Source organism: Rana temporaria, chromosome 7 (assembly GCF_905171775.1).
Source record: "Rana temporaria chromosome 7, aRanTem1.1, whole genome shotgun sequence".
Classification (NCBI taxonomy): Eukaryota; Metazoa; Chordata; class Amphibia; order Anura; family Ranidae; genus Rana; species Rana temporaria.
Genome location: NC_053495.1, coordinates 6,265,194 through 6,286,328, shown reverse-complemented (window position 1 = coordinate 6,286,328; position 21,135 = coordinate 6,265,194). Strand labels below are relative to the sequence as shown.

Sequence of the window (21,135 nt, the reverse complement as noted above, 5' to 3'; positions counted from 1 at the left end):
TTCCCTCCATTGATGCCAATGATGGGACACAATTCCTTCCATTGATGCCAATGATGAGACACAATTCTTTCTATTGATGCCAACGATTGGGGACAATTCCCTCCATTGATGCCAACGATGGGGCACAATTCCTTCCATCAATGCCAATGTTAGGGCACAATTCCTTTCATTGATGCCAATGATGGGGCACAATTCCATTCATTGATGCCAACGATGGGACACAATTCCTTTCATTGATGCCAATGATGGGGCACAATTTATTTTCATTGATGTGAAGGATGGGGCACAATTCCTTCCATTGATGCCAACGATGGGGCACAATTCCCTCCATTGATGCCAACGATGGGGCACAATTCCCTCCATTGATGCCAATGATGGGATACAATTCCTTCCATTGATGCCAACGATTGGGGACAATTCCCTCCATTGATGCCAACAATGGGGCACAATTCCTTCCATTGATGCCAATGTTAGGGCACAATTCCTTTAATTGATGCCAATCATGGGGCACAATTCCTTTCATTGATGCCAATGATGGTGCACAATTCCTTCCATTGATGCCAACAATGGGGCACAATTCATTTCATTGATGCCAATGATGGGGCACAATTCCTTCCATTGATGCCAACGATGGGGCACAACTCCCTTCATTGATGCCAACGATGGGACACAATTTATTTTAATTGATGTAAAGGATGGGGCACAATTCCTTCCATTGATGCCAATGTTAGGGCACAATTCCTTTCATTGATGCCAATGATGGGGCACAATTCCTTTCATTGATGCCAATGATGGTGCACAATTTCTTCCATTGATGCCAACAATGGGGCACAATTCATTTAATTGATGCCAATGATGGGGCACAATTCCTTCCATTGATGCCAACGATGGGGCACAACTCCCTTCATTGATGCCAACGATGGGACACAATTTATTGTCATTGATGTGAAGGATGGGGCACAATTCCTTCCATTAATGCCAATGATGGGGCAAAATTCCATTCATTGATGCCAACGATGGGACACAATTCCTTTCATTGATGCCAATGATGGGACACCATTCCTTCCATTGATGCCAACGATGGGTCACAATTCCCTCCATTGATGCCAACGATGGGACACAATTTATTTTCATTGATGTGAAGGATGGGGCACAATTCCTTCCATTGATGCCAACGATGGGGCACAATTCCCTCCATTGATTCCAACGATGGGGCACAATTCCCTCCATTGATTCCAACGATGGGGCACAATTCCTTCCATTGATGCCAATGATGGGACACAATTCCTTCTATTGATGCCAACGATTGGGGACAATTCCCTTCATTGATGCCAACAATGGGGCACAATTCCTTCCATTGATGCCAATGTTAGGGCACAATTCCTTTCATTGATGCCAATGATGGGGCACAATTCCTTTCATTGATGCCAACAATGGGGTACAATTCATTTCATTGATGCCAATGATGGGGCACAATTCCTTCCATTGATGCCAACGATGGGGCACAATTCCCTCCATTGATGCCAATGATGGGACACAATTCCTTCTATTGATGCCAACGATGGGGCACAATTCCCTTCATTGATGCCAACGATGGCACAGTGGCTGCGTTTGATGGCCCAGTGGCTGCGTTTGGCATGGCACAGTGGTGACAAATGATGGCACAGTGGCAACAATTGATGGCATAGTGGCTGCATTTGATGGGCACAGTGGTGACAATTGATGAGCACAGTGGTGACAATTGATGGGCACAGTGGTGACAATTGATGGCATAGTAGCTGCATTTGATGGGCACAGTGGTGAATTACAGGTCTCTGTCGCTTTAAAACCACCAAAAATTTTAAACCCAAAACCAAACTGTCATATATTGCAGCTTACCAATCATTAGACGTGGCGGCTGCATTCGTTTTCTTTATTTAGGCTTTTTTTCCCCTCTCCATTTTCACCTGGTGATCTGGCCAGTAACACACCTCCTATCTTAGAGCACCCCCCCTCCCCCCCCCACTCTGGATGAAGGAGCACAGGGAGCAACTTTGGGCAGCAACATTGTCTGTAGAAGAGTCGCAATATAATAAATGTTTGTTTTGGGGGTTAATGCCGCTTTCATTTTTCCTTCCCCATTCACTGCAATGCATGTCGGGATAAAGGCAAAGTTCTCCCGAAATCTCCCCGAATTTCCCCAAAACGTCAGGGAAATGAAAACACTGGATTCCACTCACTCCCAACTGCTATAAACTGATGAGTGGCGAGATCTGGTTGCCATGGGATACCGCAGCTGCGCGTCATCGCCTTTTCTGCGCTCAGCCTACGCGTGTCTGTCAAGCGTCTCGGCGTCTTCTGGGTGACATTGGGAGCTCTTTGTCTGGTATTTAGTCCTGCTGATGGTGACACATTCGTCTTTCTCTAATGGATCTCAGTGAAGAGATGACAGCGAGCGCCGAGCTGTCAGCGAGCGCAGCCCTTTAATAATGACATCATGGTGGAGCGGCGGCGGCGGCGGCGGGTTCAGTCAGCAGTTCAGAAGTTAAGTTTGTGTAAATCCTGGAGGTAGAAGCGTCTCTTCCCCCCTAAGTGCTCCATTTCCAGGTCAGTGAGCGCACAGCCCCTGTGTGTGCTGTCACTACGCATCGCTCTGCGGGAGCACCGGGGCCCGGCTCCTGGGGGAACGCAGCACAGCGAGAGCACACACTGCGCTCCCCCAACACCGCCTGATTCCTACTACCTTCACTAATACAGAATAACTGAGGAGGGAGAAGAGAGAGAGAGAGGGAGAAAGAGAAAAGAGAGGGAGAGAGAGAGAGAGAGGGGGGAGAGAGAGAAGAGAGGGGGAGAGAGAAGAGAGAGAGAGAAATAGAAAAGGGAGAGAGAGAGAGAGAAGAGAGAGAGGGAGACAGAGAGAGGGAGAAAGAAAAAAGAGGGAGAGAGAGAGAGAGGGAGGGAGAAAGAGAAAAGAGAGTGAGAGAGGGAGACAGAGAGAGGGAGAAAGAGAGGGAGAGAGGGAGGGAGAAGAGAGAGAGGGAGGGAGAAAGAGAAAAGAGAGGGAGAGAGGGAGAAAAGAGAGGGAGACAGAGAGAGGGAGAAAGTGAGTGAGTGAGAAACTTATATAGCGCAACAAATGCGAACTTAATCGCCACAAGGCGAAAGAGAAAAGAGAAGGCGAGAGAGAGGGAAAAAGAGAGAGGGAGAAAGAGAAAAGAGAGAGAGAGAGAAGAGAGGGGGGAGAGAAGAGAGAGAGGGAGAAATAGAAAAGGGAGAGAGAGAGAGAAGATAGAGAGGGAGACAGAGAGAGGGAGGAAGAAAAAAGAGGGAGAGAGAGGGAGGGAGAAAGAGAAAAGAGAGGGAGAGAGGGAGACTGAGAGAGGGAGAAAGAGAGGGAGAGAGGGAGGGAGAAGAGAAAGAGGGAGGGAGAAAGAGAAAAGAGAGGGAGAGAGGGAGAAAAGAGAAGGAGAGAGAGAGAGGGAGACAGAGAGAGGGAGAAAGAGACAAGAGAGGGAGAGAGAGAAGAGGGAGAAAGAGAAAAGAGAGGGAGATAGGGAGAGAGAGAGAGAGAGAGAGAGAGAGAGAGAATAGAGGGGGATAGAAGGAAAGAGAGGAGAGGGAGAGAGAGTGGTAAGGGAGGGGGAGAGGGAGAAGAGAGAGAGAGAGAAAAGAGAGGGGGAGAGAGAAGAGAGAGGCGGGGAGAGAGAGAAAAGAGAGGGGGGGGGGAGAAGAGAGAGGGAAAGAGAGGGAGAAAGAGAAAAGATAGGGAGAGAGAGGGAGAAAGAGAGGGAGAGAGAGGGGGGGAGAGAGAGGGGGGAGAGAGAGAGGGGAGAAAGAAAGAGTGGAGAGAGGAGAGGGAACGAGAGGGACAGAGAGAAGAGAGGTGAGAGGGAGAAAAAAGAGAGAGAGAGAGAAGGAAAGAGTGGAGAGGGAGAGGGGGGAGAGAGGGGGATGGATGGAGAGAAGAGAGGGATATAGAGGAGAGAGCAGAGAGAGAAGGAGAGAGAGAGAAGGAGGGAGGGAGAGAGGTAGAAAAGAGAAGGAGGGAGAGAAGAGAAGGATAGAGAGAGGAAAGGGGGAAAGCGAGAGGTAGAGAAAGGGGGAGAGAGAGGGGGAGGGGGCATGAGGGGGGAGAGTGAGAGGGGAGAGAGAGAAGAGAGAGGTGAGGGAGAGAAAGGGGGAGCGAGAGAAGAGAGGGGGAGAGAGAAATGGGGAGGAGATAGAGAGAGAGGGGGAGAGGAAGAAAGGGAGGGATTGAGAGAGAGGGGGGAGAGAGAAAGAGAAGAGAGAGAGGAGAGGGTGATAAAAAAGAGATATAAGAGCGGGTTCCTATGCCCCCTAGTGGACATTGGTATTCTTACACTATTCTTGAGCAGTGCTACCTGATCTGCTACTTATATAATGTTTTAACTTACCTTACATCTGCTCCTGATGAGTCGTATTCATCGATGAAACGCGTTGAGTTTCATAGTGATGGAGCTTTTTCCCACACATGGCTCTATTTATATTTTATTTCCATTCAACATGTATTTACTCCTATATATCTATATACTTTGTATACTTGTTCTTATATATCTATATTTTTATGACACAATATTATCTGTTTTCCTCTTTATGTGCAATTAGCTTTTTACCGTCTATGTTGTGTTCTGAATGCCTAGGGATTGATAACCCCTTGTGTGCTTAGCAATTGCTATGTGTCTACACTGCCCATGGTAATAAACGTGTCATTATCCTGCAAATTGAGTTATTGCCTGCCTCATTAATAGTTCCAAACTTTTTATTTTTGGAATAAGGATGGATGGAAGGAAGGAGAGGGGGCAGGAAGGAAGGAAGTAGAGAGTGCGGAGGAAGAAGGAAGGAAGGAGAGAAGAGGAAGGAGAGAGGGCAGGAAGGAGAGAGAGAGCGAAGGAATAAGAAGGAAGGAAGGTGGAAGGATGGAAAGAAGGAAGGAGTGAGGACAGGATGGAAGGAGAGAGGGAAGAAAGGAAGGAAGGAAGGAAGGAAGGAAGGAAGGAAGGAGAGAAAGTGGAGGAAGAAGGAAGAAAGGAGAGAGTGCAGAGGAAGAAGGAAGGAAGGAAAATAGAGGAAGGAGAGAGGGCAGGAAGGAAGGGAGGAAGGAGAGAGGGCAGGAAGGAAGGGAGGAAGGAGAGAGGGCAGGAAGGAAGAAAGGAAACAAGGAAGGAGAGAGTGGAGAAAGAAGGAAGGAAGGAGAGAAGGAAGGAAAGAAGAAAGGAAGGAGAGAGTGTAGGAAGGAAGGAAGGAAGGTGGAAGGAAGGAGAGAGGTCAGGAAGGAAGGAAGGTGGAAGGAAGGAGAGAGGTCAGGAAGGAAGGAAGGTGGAAGGAAGGAGAGAGGTCAGGAAGGAAGGAAGGTGGAAGGATAGAGGGCAGGAAGGGAGGAGAGAGGGCAGGAAGGAAGGAAGGTGGAAGGAGGGAAGGAAGGAGAGAGGGCAAGAAGGAAAGAATGTGGAAAGAAGGAAGGGAGGAGAGAGGGCAGGGAGGAAGGAGAGAGAGCGGAGGAAGAAGGAAGGAAAGAAGGAAGGAGAGAAGAGGAAGGAGACAGGACAGGAAGGAGGGAAGGAGAGAGGGGAGGAATAAGGAAGGAAGGAAGGAGAGACAACGAAAGGAAGAAGGAAGGAAGGAGAGAAAGAGAGGGGAGGAATAAATAAGGAAGGAAGGGAGGAGAGGGGAGAAGGAAGGAAGGAGAGAGGGCAGGAAGGAAGGAGAGAGAGCAGAGGAAGAAGGAAGGAAAGAAGAGAAAGGAGGGAAGGAGAGAGGGCAGGAAGGAAAGAAAGAAGGTAGGAGAGAGGGAAGGAAGGAAGAGAGAGGGCAGGAAATAAGGATGGAGAGAGGGGAGGAATAAGGAAGCAAGGAGAGAGAGTGGAGAAAGAAGGAAGGAAGGAAGGAGAGGAAGGAGACGGGGCAGGAAGGAGGGAAGGAAGGAGAGAGGGGAGGAATAAGGAAGGAAGGAGAGATAGCAGAGAAAGAAGGAAGGAAGGAGAGAAGGAGAGGGGAGGAATACGGAAGGAAGGGAGCAGAGAAGGGAGGAATAAGGAAGGAAGGGAGGGAGGAGAGAGGGGGGGGAGAAAGTAAGGAAGGACAGAGGAGTAGGAAGGAAGAAGGGCTGGAAGATTGAGTGTAAAGGAGAGAGGTGAAGGTTAGCACACGTGTGTGAACTTTATGGTTTGAAGTGGTCCTGAAATCTATGACAAAAACTGTTGGTACTCTAAACATGTAATATAAAACTAATGCAGACACCTCGTACCTCACCCCATTTCCCCCAATCTACAATACTACCCCCCCCCCCCCCCGGCTGGTGTATTACAGAATTTACATTGACATTAAAGTGACTTTTCTAATGTAAGGACGATGATTTACTAAAGAAGAACGTTCACTTAAACCAGTAGATGATTTTGCTATGTGAACGGTCTCTTCTCTGTTCCTTTAGTAAATCCCCCCCCCCCCCCATGTCCTGACTACCAGCCTCCCCCCCCCCCATGTCCTGACTACCAGCCTCCCCCCCCCATGTCTGACTACCAGCCTCCCCCCCCCATGTCCTGACTACCAGCCCCCCCCCCCCATGTCCTGACTACCAGCCTCCCCCCCCCATGTCCTGACTACCAGCCTCCCCCCCCCATGTCCTGACTACCAGCCTCCCCCCCCCCCATGTCCTGACTACCAGCCTCCCCCCCCCCCATGTCCTGACTACCAGCCTCCCCCCCCCCATGTCCTGACTACCAGCCTCCCCCCCCATGTCCTGACTACCCGCCTCCCCCCCATGTCCTGACTACCAGCCTCCCCCCCCCCATGTCCTGACTACCAGCCTCCCCCCCCATGTCCTGACTACCAGCCTCCCCCCCCCATGTCCTGACTACCAGCCTCTCCCCCCCCCCCCTCCCCATCCTTGCTGGGTCCAGGACAATGATGTGTGTGATTTGGGTTGGATAGTGAGATGTCGGTTATCCCTCATAATTAATATTAGGATCTGATAACAATGTAACCCGTTATATTATGTGCCCGGAGGGTGACGGGCCGCGGACTGTATCACTTACACTGCCCCCTCTCCCTGCAGGCGGGCAATGCCGTTTGGATGTGTGACGTTAGGTGACAAAAAGGATTACAATCAACCCACAGAAGTCAGCGACAAATATGACTTGGGCCAGCTCATCAAGACGTGAGTATGAAACAGAAATTACTAAAATGCCCAGTCTGTGCCGCCACATAGAAGAACCCACTTTAACCACTTAGGACCCGGACCATTTTGTAGCTAAAGGACCTGGCCCCTTTTTTGCGATTCGGCACTGCGTCGCTTTAACTGACAATTGCGCGGTCGTGCGACGTGGCTCCCAAACAAAACTGACGTCCTTTTTTCCCCACAAATAGAGTTTTCTTTTGGTGGTATTTGATCACCTCCGCGGTTTTTATTTTTTGCGCTATAAACAAAAATAGAGCGACAATTTTAAAAAAAAATGAATATTTTTTACTTTTTGCTATAATAAATATCCCCCAAAAATATATATAAAAAACATTTTTTTTCCTCAGTTTAGGCCGATATGTATTTTTCTACACATTTTTCGTAAAAAAAGAAATCGCAATAAGCGTTTATTGATTGGTTTGCGCAAAGGTTATAGCGTCTACAAAATAGGGGGTAGTTTTATGGCCTTTTTATGGCAGCGATCAGATTTTTATCGGTACTGCGACATTATGGCGGACACTTGGACACTTTTGACACATTTTTGGGACCATTGGCATTTTTATAGCGATCAGTGCTATAAATAAGCATTGATTACTGTGTAAATGTCACTGGCAGGGAAGGGGTTAACACTAGGGGGCGAGGAAGGGGTTAATTATGTTCCCTGGGTGTGTTCTAACTGAAGGGGGGGGGGGACTGACTAGGGGAAATGACAGATCGCTGTTCATACATTGTATGAACAGACGGTCAATCATTTCTCCCCCTGAAAGAACCGGGAGCTGTGTGTTTACCTCCTGCGTGTGCAGCTCCCGGTTTTCGCTCTGTAACGAGCGATCGTGGGTGCCCGGCGGTAATCGCGCCCGCCGGGCACGTGCGCGCCCCTAGTGGCTGAAATGCGAAATCACATAATATTACGTGATGTTGCGCAGCCGAGCCGGCCTGCCGCCGTAAAACTGCGTATGTTTCTGCTACAGTCACATGGTCTACAGGAAGTTAACAAATAAAATAAAACATGGCCGAGAATTTGCTGCAGATTTATAAAAAGAGAGAAAAAAAAAAGCTGAGTCGGCAGAAAATAGAAATGGGCAAAAAAAGGAACCAACATGGGTCATGGCAGCGATTGTCCTATAGATGGAATAAGACAAATGTTTTACCCCACAGAGAGGAATTCTGCGAAGTCTTCAGAGCCAAAGACAAATCATCGGGAAAATTCTACACCTGCAAACGTTTCCTGAAGAGAGATGGGCGCAAAGTGCGGAAGGCGGCCAAAAATGAAATTAACATCCTAAAAATGTGAGTTGTGAGGGTTGATCCCTCTATACACCCGTATATGTACCACCGTATGTACCACCGATAGGTACTCCCCCGTACCACCATATGTACCACCGTATGTACCACCATATGTACCACCGTATGTACCACCGTATGTACCACCATATGTACCACCGTGAGGTTTATCTCTTATACACCTGTGTGTAATCTATATACAGTATATATATATATATATATCGCTGTGAGGATTGTCCTCTACATACCTGTATATATTCCACTGTGGAGATCGTCCCCTATACACCTGTATACACACTATATTACCAAAAGTATTGGGACGCCTGCCTTTACATGCACATGAACTTTAATGGCATCCCAGTCTTAGTCCGTAGCAGGGCTGTCTTAATAAGAGGGCACACCTGGGCACTGCCCAGGGGCCCCAGCAGCATGGGGGGCCCTTGCACTATCCCCAAAGCAGCTGTTTTTTGAGCCCACGCTGCCCCAAAATTGGGGGCCCCCATGATGGCACTGAGAGTGATAGATACACAGGGGAGGCAGTCTGCCTCCTACCTACTTGATGTCTGTTCACCTGCACTGTCATCATTGTAGGGGCCCCAGAGCATTACTTTGCCCAGGGGCCCATGATGCTGTTAAGACGGCCCTGGTCCATAGGGTTCAATATTGAGTTGGCCCCGCCCTTTGCAGCTTCTACTCTTCTGGGAAGGCCGTAGTGAAAAGTGATTGAGACATGATTCAAAATATAAGCAAAGCCAACTCAATATTGAACCCTACGGACTAAGACTGGGAGGCCATTAAAGTTCATGTGCGTGTAAAGGCGTCCCAATACTTTTGGCAATATAGTGTATATCACTGCGAGGATTGTCCTCTATATACCCCACTGTGAGGATTATCCCCTATACACCTGTGTATATTCTGTTGTGGTAATGTATCTCCTATATACCTGTCCTCCATCCAGTAATTTATGTCTGCTGCCCCCTACACTTAGTGTCGCCCCCTTTCATTCTCCGCAGGGTGAAGCACCCCAACATCCTGCAGCTGGTCGATGTGTTTGAGACTAAGAAGGAATATTTCATCTTCATGGAGCTGTGAGTATTTCCCTTCTGATTTACAGTCTGACCCATCAATGTGGAGCCGCACATTACACAACACATGATATACAGCAACTCTTCACCAAAATGTATGATAATCTATAGGAACACCATTGCTGTTCACACTCCGGACACAGGGGGAGCCACCACTCTTCAGAGTCTTCCGTGTCCTCTCCTCACCTGGGACTACGAAGGATCATCACCCCACTAATGACTTACCCATTGTTCTTTCTTTTACGTTAAGTCCAACTGTGACAGGAGTCACTTTGGGTGGGGTGCCCGAGAAACTCCATTCTGATCTGTAGTAGATGGACTCTCTTTACAGCCGCTCTGGAACCTTGCATTTTTATATTGTATAAATTAAATTATAGATTCAGCGTTGAATTACGCCGGCGTATCTATAGATACGCCGCGTAAATTCAAAGCTGCGCCGGCGTATCTTCTTTCTGTATTCAGAAAGCAAGATACGCCGGAATTAGGCTAAGATCCGACTGGCGTAAGTCTCTTACACCGTCGTATCTTAGGGTGCATACTTACGCTGGGCGCTAGGTGGCGCTTCCGTCGTAGAATATGCAAATGACCTAGATACGCCGGTTCACAAACGTACGTGCGCCCGGCGGAATTTTTTTACGTTGTTTGCGTAAGGCTTTCCCGGCGTACCGTTGCTCCTGCTTCTATGAGGCGCACGCAATGTAAAGTATGAACGTCGTTCCCGCGTCGAATTTTGAATTTTTTACGTCGTTTGCGTAAGTCGTTCGCGAATAGGGCTGGACGTAATTTACGTTCACGTCGAAACCAATACGTCCTTGCGGCGTACTATGGAGCAATGCACACTAGGATATGTACACGGACGGCGCATGCGCCGTTCATAAAAAAACGTCAATCACGTCGGGTCACCACCCATTTACATAAAACACACCCCCCTCATACTCATTTGAATTAGGCGCTCTTACGCCGGCCCCATTTACGCTACGCCGCCGTAACTTAGGAGGCAAGTGCTTTGTGAATACAGCACTTGCCTCTCTGATTTACAGTGGCGTAGCGTAAATACGATACGCTACGCCGCCGTAACAATGCGCCGCCGTACCTGAATCTAGCCCTGTGTGTTGTCTCAAGCTGTTGGACTCCTTTGTGGAGATCGTTTGGGGTGTGGCTGTATTCCATTGTTTTATTGTCTCTGTCTGCCCTGGCTGTGGGGGGGGGGGGATTCCTCCAACAGCTCTCCTTGCTGATTGGACAGTTTACCCCACCCTGAAAAACGGTTTCATGAATTATAAAAAAATAACAAAACAGTAAAGTTAGCCCAATTTTTTTGTATAATGTGAAAGATGATGTTACACCGAGTGAATAGATACCTAACATGTCACGCTTTAAAATTGCGCACACTCATGGAATGGCGCCAAACTTCGGTATTTAAAAATCTCCATAGACGACGCTTAATTTTTTTTTTTACAGGTTACCAGTTTAGAGTTACAGAGGAGATCTAGGGCTAGAATTGCTGCACACGCTCTAACGCACGCGGCGACACCTCACGTGTGGTTTGAACGGAGTTTACATATGTGGGCGGGACTTAGATGCGTGATCTGAGTCCTGGAGGACCCCTGACCACTGTCCAGTCACTGGAGGCACCCTGTCCACTGTCCGGTCTCTAGAGGAGCCCTGACCACCATCCAGTCCCTTAAAGCACCCAGTCCACTGTCCGGTCTCTAGAGGAGCCTTGACCATTGTCCAGTCCCTAGAGGCACCCTGTCCACTGTCCGGTCTCTAGAGTAGCCTTGACTACCATTCAGTTTAGAGAGTCTCCCTCACCACTAACCAATCCCTAGAGGCGCCCTTTCTACTGTTCTGTGCCTAGAGGCACCCTGTCCGGTACCTAGAGGCACTCACTACTCTATCTGGTTCCTAGATGAGTCCTGACCACTGTCCAGTCCCTAAAGGATCCCTGACCACTGTCTGGTCTCTAGAGGAGCCTTGACCATTGTTTATTCCCTAGAAGCACCCTGTCCACTGTCAAGTCTCCAGAGAAGCGTTGAACACTGTCCAGTCCCTAGAAGCACTCTGTCCACTGTCCTGTCTCTAGAGGAGCCTTGACCACCGTCCAGTCCCTAAAAGCACCCTGTCCACTGTCCGGTCTCTAGAGGAGCCTTGACCATTGTCCAGTCCCTAGAAGCACTCTGTCCACTGTCCTGTCTCTAGAGGAGCCTTGACCACTGTCCAGTCCCTAGAAGCACCCTGCCCACTGTCCGGTCTCTAGAGGAGCCTTGACCATTGTCCAGTCCCTAGAAGCACCCTGCCCACTGTCCTGTCTCTAGAGGAGCCTTGACCACTGTCCAGTCCCTAAAAGCACCCTGTCCACTGTCCGGTCTCTAGAGTAGCCTTGACTGCCACTCCGTTCAGAGAGTCTCCCTCACCACTAACCAATCCCTAAAGGTTCCCTTTCTACTGTTTGGTGCCTAGAGGCACCCTGCCTGGTCTCTAGAGGCACTCACTACTCTATCTGGTTCCTAGATGAGCCCTGACCACTGTCCATTACCTAAAGGATCCCTGACCACTGTCTGGTCCCTAGAGGCATCCTAACAACCATCCTGTTCTAGAGATGCTAACTACTCTGTCTGGCTCCTAGATGAGCCCTGATAACTATCTGGTCCCTAGAGGCACATTGACCACTGACCAGCCCAGAGAGGCATCTCGTCCACTTTCTGGTCTCTAGAAAGCACCCACTACTCTGTCTGTTTCCTAGAGGTGCCCTAACAACAGTCCTGTTCTAGAGGCGCTAACTACTCCAGACAGTTCTTACAGGAGCTTTGACCACCTTTCAGTCCCCATGAGGCACCTTGAGCAATGACCACTGTCCAGTCTGTAGAGGAGCCTTGACCACTGTCAAGTCCATAGAGGTTCTCTGACCACTGGCTTGTCCATAGAGGCACACTGACTACCATCCTGTTCTAGAAGCAGGGCTTTTTTTCAGGGGGAACATGGGGGAACTCAGTTCCACCACCTTTGGCTCAGACCCTTTGGTGCCTGCTCATCACAATCACTTGTAAACACAGAAGTCTGGTTTCTGTGTTTACAAGTGACAGCTTTGTAACCCCCTGAACGCTGCACTCTGTATGTAATGCAATTCTGGTATTTAATGCCCTTTTAAGACCCTTCAACTGTTTGTGAAATCTGAACTGGTCGTGGTTGAGTTCCTGCACCTATTTTCTGAGAAAAAAAGCTCTGTCTAGATTTAGAAGCACTAACTACTCTGTCCAGTTTCTAGAGGAGCCCTGACCACCACCTAGCATCTAGTCCCTAGAGGCACCCTGACCACTGACCAGTCCCGGGAGTCATCTTTTCCACTGTCCAGTCTCTAGAGAAGCCTTGACCACCGTCCAGTCCCTAGAACCCCATTAACTACTGTACTGTTCTAAAGCCACCCACTACTCTGCTTGGTCCTTAGAGGTACCCTATCCACCTTCCAAGCCCTAGAGGAGCCCTGGCCACCACCTAGTCGATAGAGGCACCCTGACCACTGACCAGTCCCGAGAGTGATCTTTTCCACTGTCCAGTCCCTAGAGAAGCCTTGACCAACGTCTACTCCCTAGAGATACTCTGTCCACTCTACAGTCCCGAGAGAAGCCATGACCACTGCCCAGTCCCTAGATCTGTCTTCAAACCCCCTGCATGCATAATAGGAGCAGGATTCACAACAATGTTTGGGGTAATCAACCCCAATACACCAGAAGTCCAGAGCTATTCATTAGGGACAGAGTTATGACCAATCACAGTACGGCCGGGGTGGAAGGGGTACCCCCCTCACACAGCACTCTCTGGGCACAGGCCCCCTCCTGTGTGCTGCTCTTTTATAATCTGAGGAAGCCGCAGAGACGTCATCCACATTCCCCATCACTATGGAGGCCGCCACTCTCTCTACAATGGAAGAACCGTGTTGTCATCTCAGAGTTGCAGCCGATGTCCCCAGACTCTGATGTTCTATTTTCTGCCTTGAACAAATCTGTAATAAACTTTGATGAAGCAGAAATGTGTGATGTGAAGCTTCTGTGCCCCCCCATCAGGCCATGTTTTATGGATTTCCTCCCTGGAGCAGAGGGGGATGTATAGGAGAGCTGTGGAACTAATGACTGCCCGTGTATAATAGATGACTGGAGCCGGGGATGGATGTGATGAGCCGCCACGTTATGGAATATTACTCTGTACATAGAAATGATTTCCGGAGGGGGGGGGGGGGGGGATGATAGTTACACCTACATGTTGCATGCATTGCAGTGCCATTCATTTTTTAAATGGTACCCCAACACACGTCCAATGGGGAGCTGCAGCAATAATTCTTACATGGAACTGAGACCAGTGGCAGCTGGTGCTCAATTTTTTTTGGGGGGGGGGCGCAAACAAACTAAAAAAAAAACAAAACATAAATTGCCGCCACTGTGCCCATCAAGCACAGCCACTGTGCCCATCAATTGCCGTCACTGTGACCATCAAACGCAGCCACTGTGCCCATCAAACGCAGCTACTGTGCCCATCAATTGCCGCCACTGTGCCTATCAAACGCAGCTACTGTGTCCATCAATTGCCACCACTGTGCCCATCAAACACAGCCACTGTGCCCATCAAACGCAGCCACTGTGCTCATCAATTGCCGCCACTGTGCCCATCAAACGCAGCCACTGTGCTCATCAATTGCCGCCACTGTGCCCATCAAACACAGCCACTGTGCTCATCAATTGCCGCCACTGTGCCCATCAAATGCAGCCACTGTGCTCATGAATTGCCGCCACTGTGCCCATCAAACACAGCCACTGTGCTCATCAATTGCCGCCACTGTGCCCATCAAACGCAGCCATTGTGCCAATCAATTGCTGCCACTGTGCCCATCAAACGCAGCCACTGTGCCCATCAATTGCCGTCACTGTGCCCATCAAACGCAGCCACTGTACCCATCAATTGCCGCCACTGTGCCCATCAAACGCCGCCACTGTGCCCATCAATTGCCGCCACTGTGCCTATCAAACGCAGCTACTGTGCCCATCAATTGCCGCCACTGTGCCCATCAATTGCCGCCACTGTGCCCATCAAACGCAGCTACTGTGCCCATCAATTGCCGCCACTGTGCCTATCAAACACAGCCACTGTGCTCATCAATTGCCGCCACTGTGCCCATCAAACGCAGCCACTGTGCTCATCAATTGCCACCACTGTGGCCATCAAACGCAGCCACTGTGCGCATCAATTGCCACCACTGTGCCCATCAAACGCAGCCATTGTGCCCATCAATTGTCACCACTGTGCCCATCAAACACAGCCACTGTGACCATCAATTGTCGCCACTGTGCCCATCAATTGTCGCCACTGTGCCCATCAAACGCAGCTACTGTGCCCATCAAACGCAGCCACTGTGCCCATCAAACGCAGCTACTGTGCCCATCAAACGCAGCCACTGTGCCCATCAAACGCCACTACTGTGCCCATCAAACGCAGCCACTGTGCCCATCAAACGCAGCCACTGTGTCCATCGATTGCCGCCACTATGCCCATCAAACGCAGCCACTGTGCCCATCAATTGTCTCCACTGTGCCATCAAATGATGCCAGTTTGCCCCACCAAATGCCGGGTTAGTTTGGTTGGTTTGGAAACCAGGAGAAAAGTTTAAAATGTCCTTGTGTCCGGGTCATGACGTGATGTTGGATGTACTCTGTATCCAAATTAACAGAACTCTGACGTCTTTCAAAGTGTAGGCCAATCAAAAGACCGTGAAAAGATTTCTGATTGGCCGTTGTGGATTTGGGGGCTAAGAAATGATGACAATGGCCAATGAAAAATTTTGCTCGAATTTTGCTGGTCACTTTGGGTATCAACGTCTCTTCTCATTTCCCTCAGTTTGAGTGAGTCCGACTCTTTACGTGTTTCGTCATCCGATAAACCTGAAAATATGGAAGCAGGTTCTCGCCGTGTTTTTTCCAGCAAACCAGTAAATTTCGGGTTTTCCTAGGTAAAGCATCCAGTAGTACCATCGGACTGGCTTATTCTGGTGTTTCACTGCAGTACTTCTAAAATTCCAATCATGTCCTGGGCAGTCAGAGCTCATGCAGAAGGAGCTGTGAGTGGAATCAGAAGTCTTGCAGCGGTTTGATAGATTCTTGTGGACAGGAAATTGTCATTCTTGACTGTGTTATCTGGTATCTAATAGCACAGAGCGATTCCTGGCGCTGGCACTACAGAGGCGCATTGCAGTCTCGGAACATTCGCTGCCTCTGGGAACTGCGAGAGTTACACAGCGCTGGGGCGACACACAGTGGTAGAACTAGGAAGTGCGCCGCAGACCTGATATAGAAAAGAGTAACAGCGTGTCACAAGAAAGTCCCTCCTCAGCAAAGTTCAGCAAGCCACAATTCTGGTGGCAATGTGTCTCTTTTTGGTTGCTGAGCATATAAAGAAAAGCACAATGGGGTAGATTCACAGAACACTTACGCTGGCGTATCTACAGATACGCAGCGTAAGTGAACAGATGCGCCGTCGTATCTATGCGCCCTTTTCTCTATACTAGATCCGCCTGAATTCTGGCCTCATCCGACCGACGTAAGTCTCCTACGCCGTCGTATCTTGGGTGTATATCTACGCTGGCCGCTAGGGGCGCTTCCGTTGATTTACGCGCCGAATATGTAAATGACCTAGATATGCCTATTCACGAACGTACTTGCGCCTGTCGCTGTAATCTACGCTGTTTACGTAAAGCGTACGTCCGTTGTAAAGTTATCCCTGCTATAGGTGGCGCAACCCATGCAAAGGTATAGACGTTGAAACAGCCGTCAAATTTTACGTCGTTTACATAAGTCGTACGTGAATGGGGCTGGGCGTAGGTGACGTTCACGTCATAAGGCATTGAGCCGACGTATCTTATGGAGTATATGCAACGTGATTCTGAGCATGCGCCGTTCGGTCGGCCCTTCATTTACATGGGGTCACGGTTAATTTAAATGTAGCACGCCCACTACCTGCCTACTTTAAATTAGGCGGGCTTACACCGACCATATTACGCTACATCGCCGCAACGTACGGGGCGAGTGCTTTGTGAATACTGCTCTGGGCTCTCTGCGCGCCGTCGGCGTAGCATATATTCGATACGCTACGCCGGCAAAACTATGCGCCGAGCTACCTAAATCTAGCTCAGTATTTTCGTGGTTATCACTGGGGGTCCTGGGCTTAATTCCCACCAGGACTTCCATTTGCTTGGAGTTTGTACCCTTTCCCCAGGTTTGTGAGGTTTCCTCAAAGGCTTTCAGATACAGCGGGTAAAATAAGTATTGAAGCCGTCTGAAAAAAAGGATCCGGGACTTGTTTTGAGCTTCAGGCGTTCGGCGTGGAGATGTGAACCATCTCCATAGAGGGCAATGGTATTTCTCCCCTCCAGCGTATTGAGCGTCGGGCGTAAATACGCCTAGGTGTGAATGGAGCCTTAGGCAGGTAAAGGACCCGGACAGTTTTTGCGATTCGGCACTGCGTCGCTTTAACTGACAATTGCGCGGTCGTGCGAAGTGGCTCTCAAACAAAATTGGCGTCCTTTTTTCCCCACAAATAGAGCTTTCGTATGGTGGTATTTGGTCACCTCTGCGTTTTTTATTTTTATCGCTATAAACAAAAACAGAGCGACAATTTTTAAAAAAATGCAATATTTTTAACTTTTTGCTATAATAAATATCCCCCAAAAATATATAAAAAAAATGTTTTTACTCAGTTTCGGCCAATACGCATTCTTCTACCTATTTTTGGTAAAAAAAATTGCAATAAGCGTTTATCGATTGGTTTGCGCAAAATTTATAGCGTTTTCAAAATAGGGGATAGTTTTATTGCATTTTTATAAAAAAAATTTTTTTTTACAACTAATGGTGGCGATCAGCGATGTTTTTCGTGACTGCGACATTATGGCGGACACTTCGGACAATTTTGACACATTTTTGGGACCATTGTCATTTTCACAGCAAAAAATGCATTTAAAATGTATTGTTTACTGTGAAAATGACAGTTGCAGTTTGGGAGTTGACCACTAGGGGTCTCATTTGTGTTTCTAACTGTAGGGGGGGTGTGGCGTCATCGATTATGTATCCCTATAAGGCTCCATTCACACCTAGGGGTATTTACGCCCGACGCTCGATACGCTGGAGGGGAGAAATACCATTGCCCTCTATGGAGATGGTTCACATCTCCACGCCGAACGCCTGAAGCTCAAAACAAGTCCCGGACCCTTTTTTTCAGGCGGCTTCGGCGTTCGGCATAGGAGATGTGGACCTGGGGGTTAATGGGGGTTAAAATCGCGGTGTTTTGTCGCCGCAAATCGCGGTACAAAACGACGCAATTTTTTGCCGCAATTCGCGGGACAAAACGCCGCGATTAGGTGTGAATGCAGCCTAAAAGGGATCACACGATCGATGGCAGCGCCACAGTGAAGAACGGGGAAGCTGTGTTTACACACAGCTCTCCCCCGTTCTTCAGCTCCGGGGACCGATCGCGGGACTCCAGCGGCGATCGGGTCCGCGAGTCCCGCGGCCGTAGTCACGGGGCTTCGGACCGGTCGCGCGCCTGCGACCCACGGCTGGGCACTTAAAGAGGACGTGCAGGTACGTGCTGGTGCCCAGTTGTGCCATTCTGCCGACGTAAATGTGCAGGAGGCGGTCCTTAAGTGGTTAAAAACGGTCGCGTGTACGCGGCATCAAACTAAATCGAAATTTGCTGCCAAAATAAACACTGATTACAGTTCATGGACTTCCACATTAGTTTTTTCTCTTTTTGGAGAGAGCGGATTATGGAGGTGCCACCATGTTGACATTCCTGCGGAATGGAAAGGTCGTTGAAAGTTGACTCTTTATGGTTAAAATTCCTTTACGTAAATTGACAACAAGATTTCCCTCACTGAGTAGAACATTCCATGCCCACCTGACGAGCCCTAATTAGAAAGGAGAACCTCTCTCCATTGAGCTGTGACGAGGACGCAGGAAGCCGAGTGACACTCAGATGTCATGGGAGATGGGGGAAGGTCTCTCCTCCCGGCAGGTCGATTCTCATCCTGAGCCCCCGGACCCCCTCAGGCCACCTTCCCTTTCCATTCGCTGCTCTCCGATTGTTCCTGAGTGTATAGTAAACACGGCCATTGTCAGGTAGATCCACGTCACTCAGGACTCTGAATAGAGGTCAACCGGAGTCTTCCGTCTTTGATCATCCAACAATGGATACCAAAGCCAACTTCACTCACTGCTAGAAGCCATTCCACAAATCTACGGGCCGATTCACTCCGCGCTTATCCAGGTCACATCTCCGGGGAGGACACAAATGGATGTGTAGAAATGTTTACAACTTTCCATGTTCAGACTCTTCTGGGTGAAGAAACCTCCTCGCACCCGAAGGGAACAATTTACATAGAGGCCCCATGACGTCATCTAAAAGTGACTTTCAATGTTGCGCGTTTTATTTGATTGCTATCTCCTGATTTCTCATAGGCGCGCGCACAGGGTGTGCCAGGTGTGCCCAGGCACACTGTCATGGATATGCAATAAAGTCTGGCAGCTTACCTGTCTCATGTGTTCATTAGAGGCCTGACCCTCTTTCTGGCTGTCTTTTATCACCTTCCCCCCTGTATGGCTCCACCCAGGCCATCCCAGGAAGTCTATATTAACTGTTGCACTACAGGTCTGCTGTGCTGTTCCACCCTTGTTTGTAGCTTGTTCCTGTCTGCAGTGTGTTACGTTTACCTTCCTGTGTACCGACCTTGGCTCGTCTCTGACTTCTCCTGTTTGCCTGTTTCCCTGACCCTTGGCCTGTTCCTTGATTACCCTTGTCTGCCTGTTGCCCCTGACTTCGGCTTACCCATCACCATCGCTTGTCCTGGTTGCTGCTTCCCCTCTCTCCCTGCGGAGCGTGACCTTGGGGACCCCAGGGGTCGCGACCTGGATCCAGCTGCGGCGAAGGCCATCCTCACCACCAGAGGCTCTGGTGAACACAAAGCTGGGTCTTAGACTCCGCGCCCTGGGCTCACGCTTCCCCTCTATTTGCAGCAGTCGGCCATAGGATTCACTACCCTGTGGTGCATCCCTGACCCCAACGGGGTGCACTTGTCACCTGGCCACAGCTGACCTGACACACACCCTAATCACCCTGTGCAGCACAGATTCCCCCTACTGCCCTGGCTTCCCCCCTCTCCCCACCCACAGCGCTGCCGACTTCCCTCCTCTCTCAACCAGCTGTTGCTGAGAGGAGGTAGTCGGATGAGTGGGGGAAGGGGTCGGTAAATGTGGAATTTACCGGTCCCTTCCCTTCGTGAATGAACAACGTGAGTGATCGGTAGTGTATGTTTGAGCTTTGGGGTGCACACCCAGGGTTTGACAAATTTGCTTGGAATCTAAGAGCCAGCTAAAAAAGTTAGGAGCCAGAAACGTGCCCCAACCCCGCCAAGCTTGCGCGCAGAAGCAAATGCATACGAGTAGCGCCCGCATATGAAAGCGGTGTTCAAACCACACATGTGAGATATCGCCGCGATTGGTAAGGCGAGATAAATAATTCTAGCCCTAGACCTCCTCTGTAACTCAAAACATGCAACCTGTAGAATTTTTTAAACGTCGCCTATGGAGATTTTTAAGGGGTAAAAGTTTGTCGCCATTCCACGAGCGTGTGAAATTTTGAAGCGTGACATGTATTGTATCAAAATGTATTTGCCAAATACTTTTCCTGCCTACACTGTTTAACTAGACAGCTCGGGGCCCCCACTGTGCTTCTGGGCCCCATAGAAATCATATGATCTATTACCGCGGCTATAGCTTTGTTCCTAATAGGAAGCAGGTACGGCAGAGGCGGCGGTAGCGGTGAATACAAAGAGGGACAAACAGGTTTATAAAAATTAAAACACATTACTGAGGTTATCCCAGCTAATCAGATTCACGTGGACAACTTAAAACCTTTTAAAAGACCATAGATCCCGTATATGATACAGAAAATCCTTGTATCTTCTTACAGTGCCCCAGATAACATCTGTTTACTATTTACTCCACATCCAGAGCTTCAGGCCGGGAAGTGTTTGATTGGATCCTCGATCAGGGTTATTACTCAGAGAAGGACACAAGTAACGTCATCCGGCAGGTCCTGGAGGCTGTGGCCTATCTTCACTCGCTGTGTATTGTGCACAGGAACCTCAAGGTGAGGGGAAGAATGGAGAGGATTAGGCCCCAAGGGTGGAAAAGGACCCAGGCTCTTAGTGTAGACAGGGCCCCCAAGACATAGGGTCGAGATGGCCTCTCCAGCGTTGAGTGGGCCAATGAACAAGGCTGGAGAGGATCCCAGGACCCAGGGCATAAAGGGCTGTATGTCCAGGGTGGTAAGGTACTGATGACCGAGGGCGGAGATGGACCCATTTCCCCAGGGTAGAGAGGGTTCCCAGGGTGGACAGGGCCCCATGCTCCAGTGTGGAGAGGGCCAAAGGACAAGAATTGGTTGGTCCTAAGGACACAGGATGGAGAGGACTCTATTCCCTCAGGGTGGTGAGGTACAGAGAACCCAGGGTGGAGAGGGCCCCATAATCTAGGGTTGAAAGACAGCCAGGAC

At 49.3% G+C, this 21,135-nt stretch overlaps 1 protein-coding gene across 1 annotated transcript in view; it reads left to right on the top strand.

Annotated features, from left to right (window-relative positions):
* The window catches only part of CAMKV (CaM kinase like vesicle associated), a 96,989-nt gene that overhangs the window by 61,924 nt on the left and 13,930 nt on the right, over nucleotides 1-21,135 (top strand). The window contains exons 2-5 of the mRNA XM_040358779.1: nucleotides 7,052-7,153; nucleotides 8,333-8,464; nucleotides 9,472-9,546; nucleotides 20,592-20,730. Of these exons, the coding sequence (XP_040214713.1) occupies nucleotides 7,059-7,153; nucleotides 8,333-8,464; nucleotides 9,472-9,546; nucleotides 20,592-20,730 (441 nt within the window). The 5' untranslated portion in view covers nucleotides 7,052-7,058. The remainder of the gene's footprint in view (nucleotides 1-7,051; nucleotides 7,154-8,332; nucleotides 8,465-9,471; nucleotides 9,547-20,591; nucleotides 20,731-21,135) is intronic.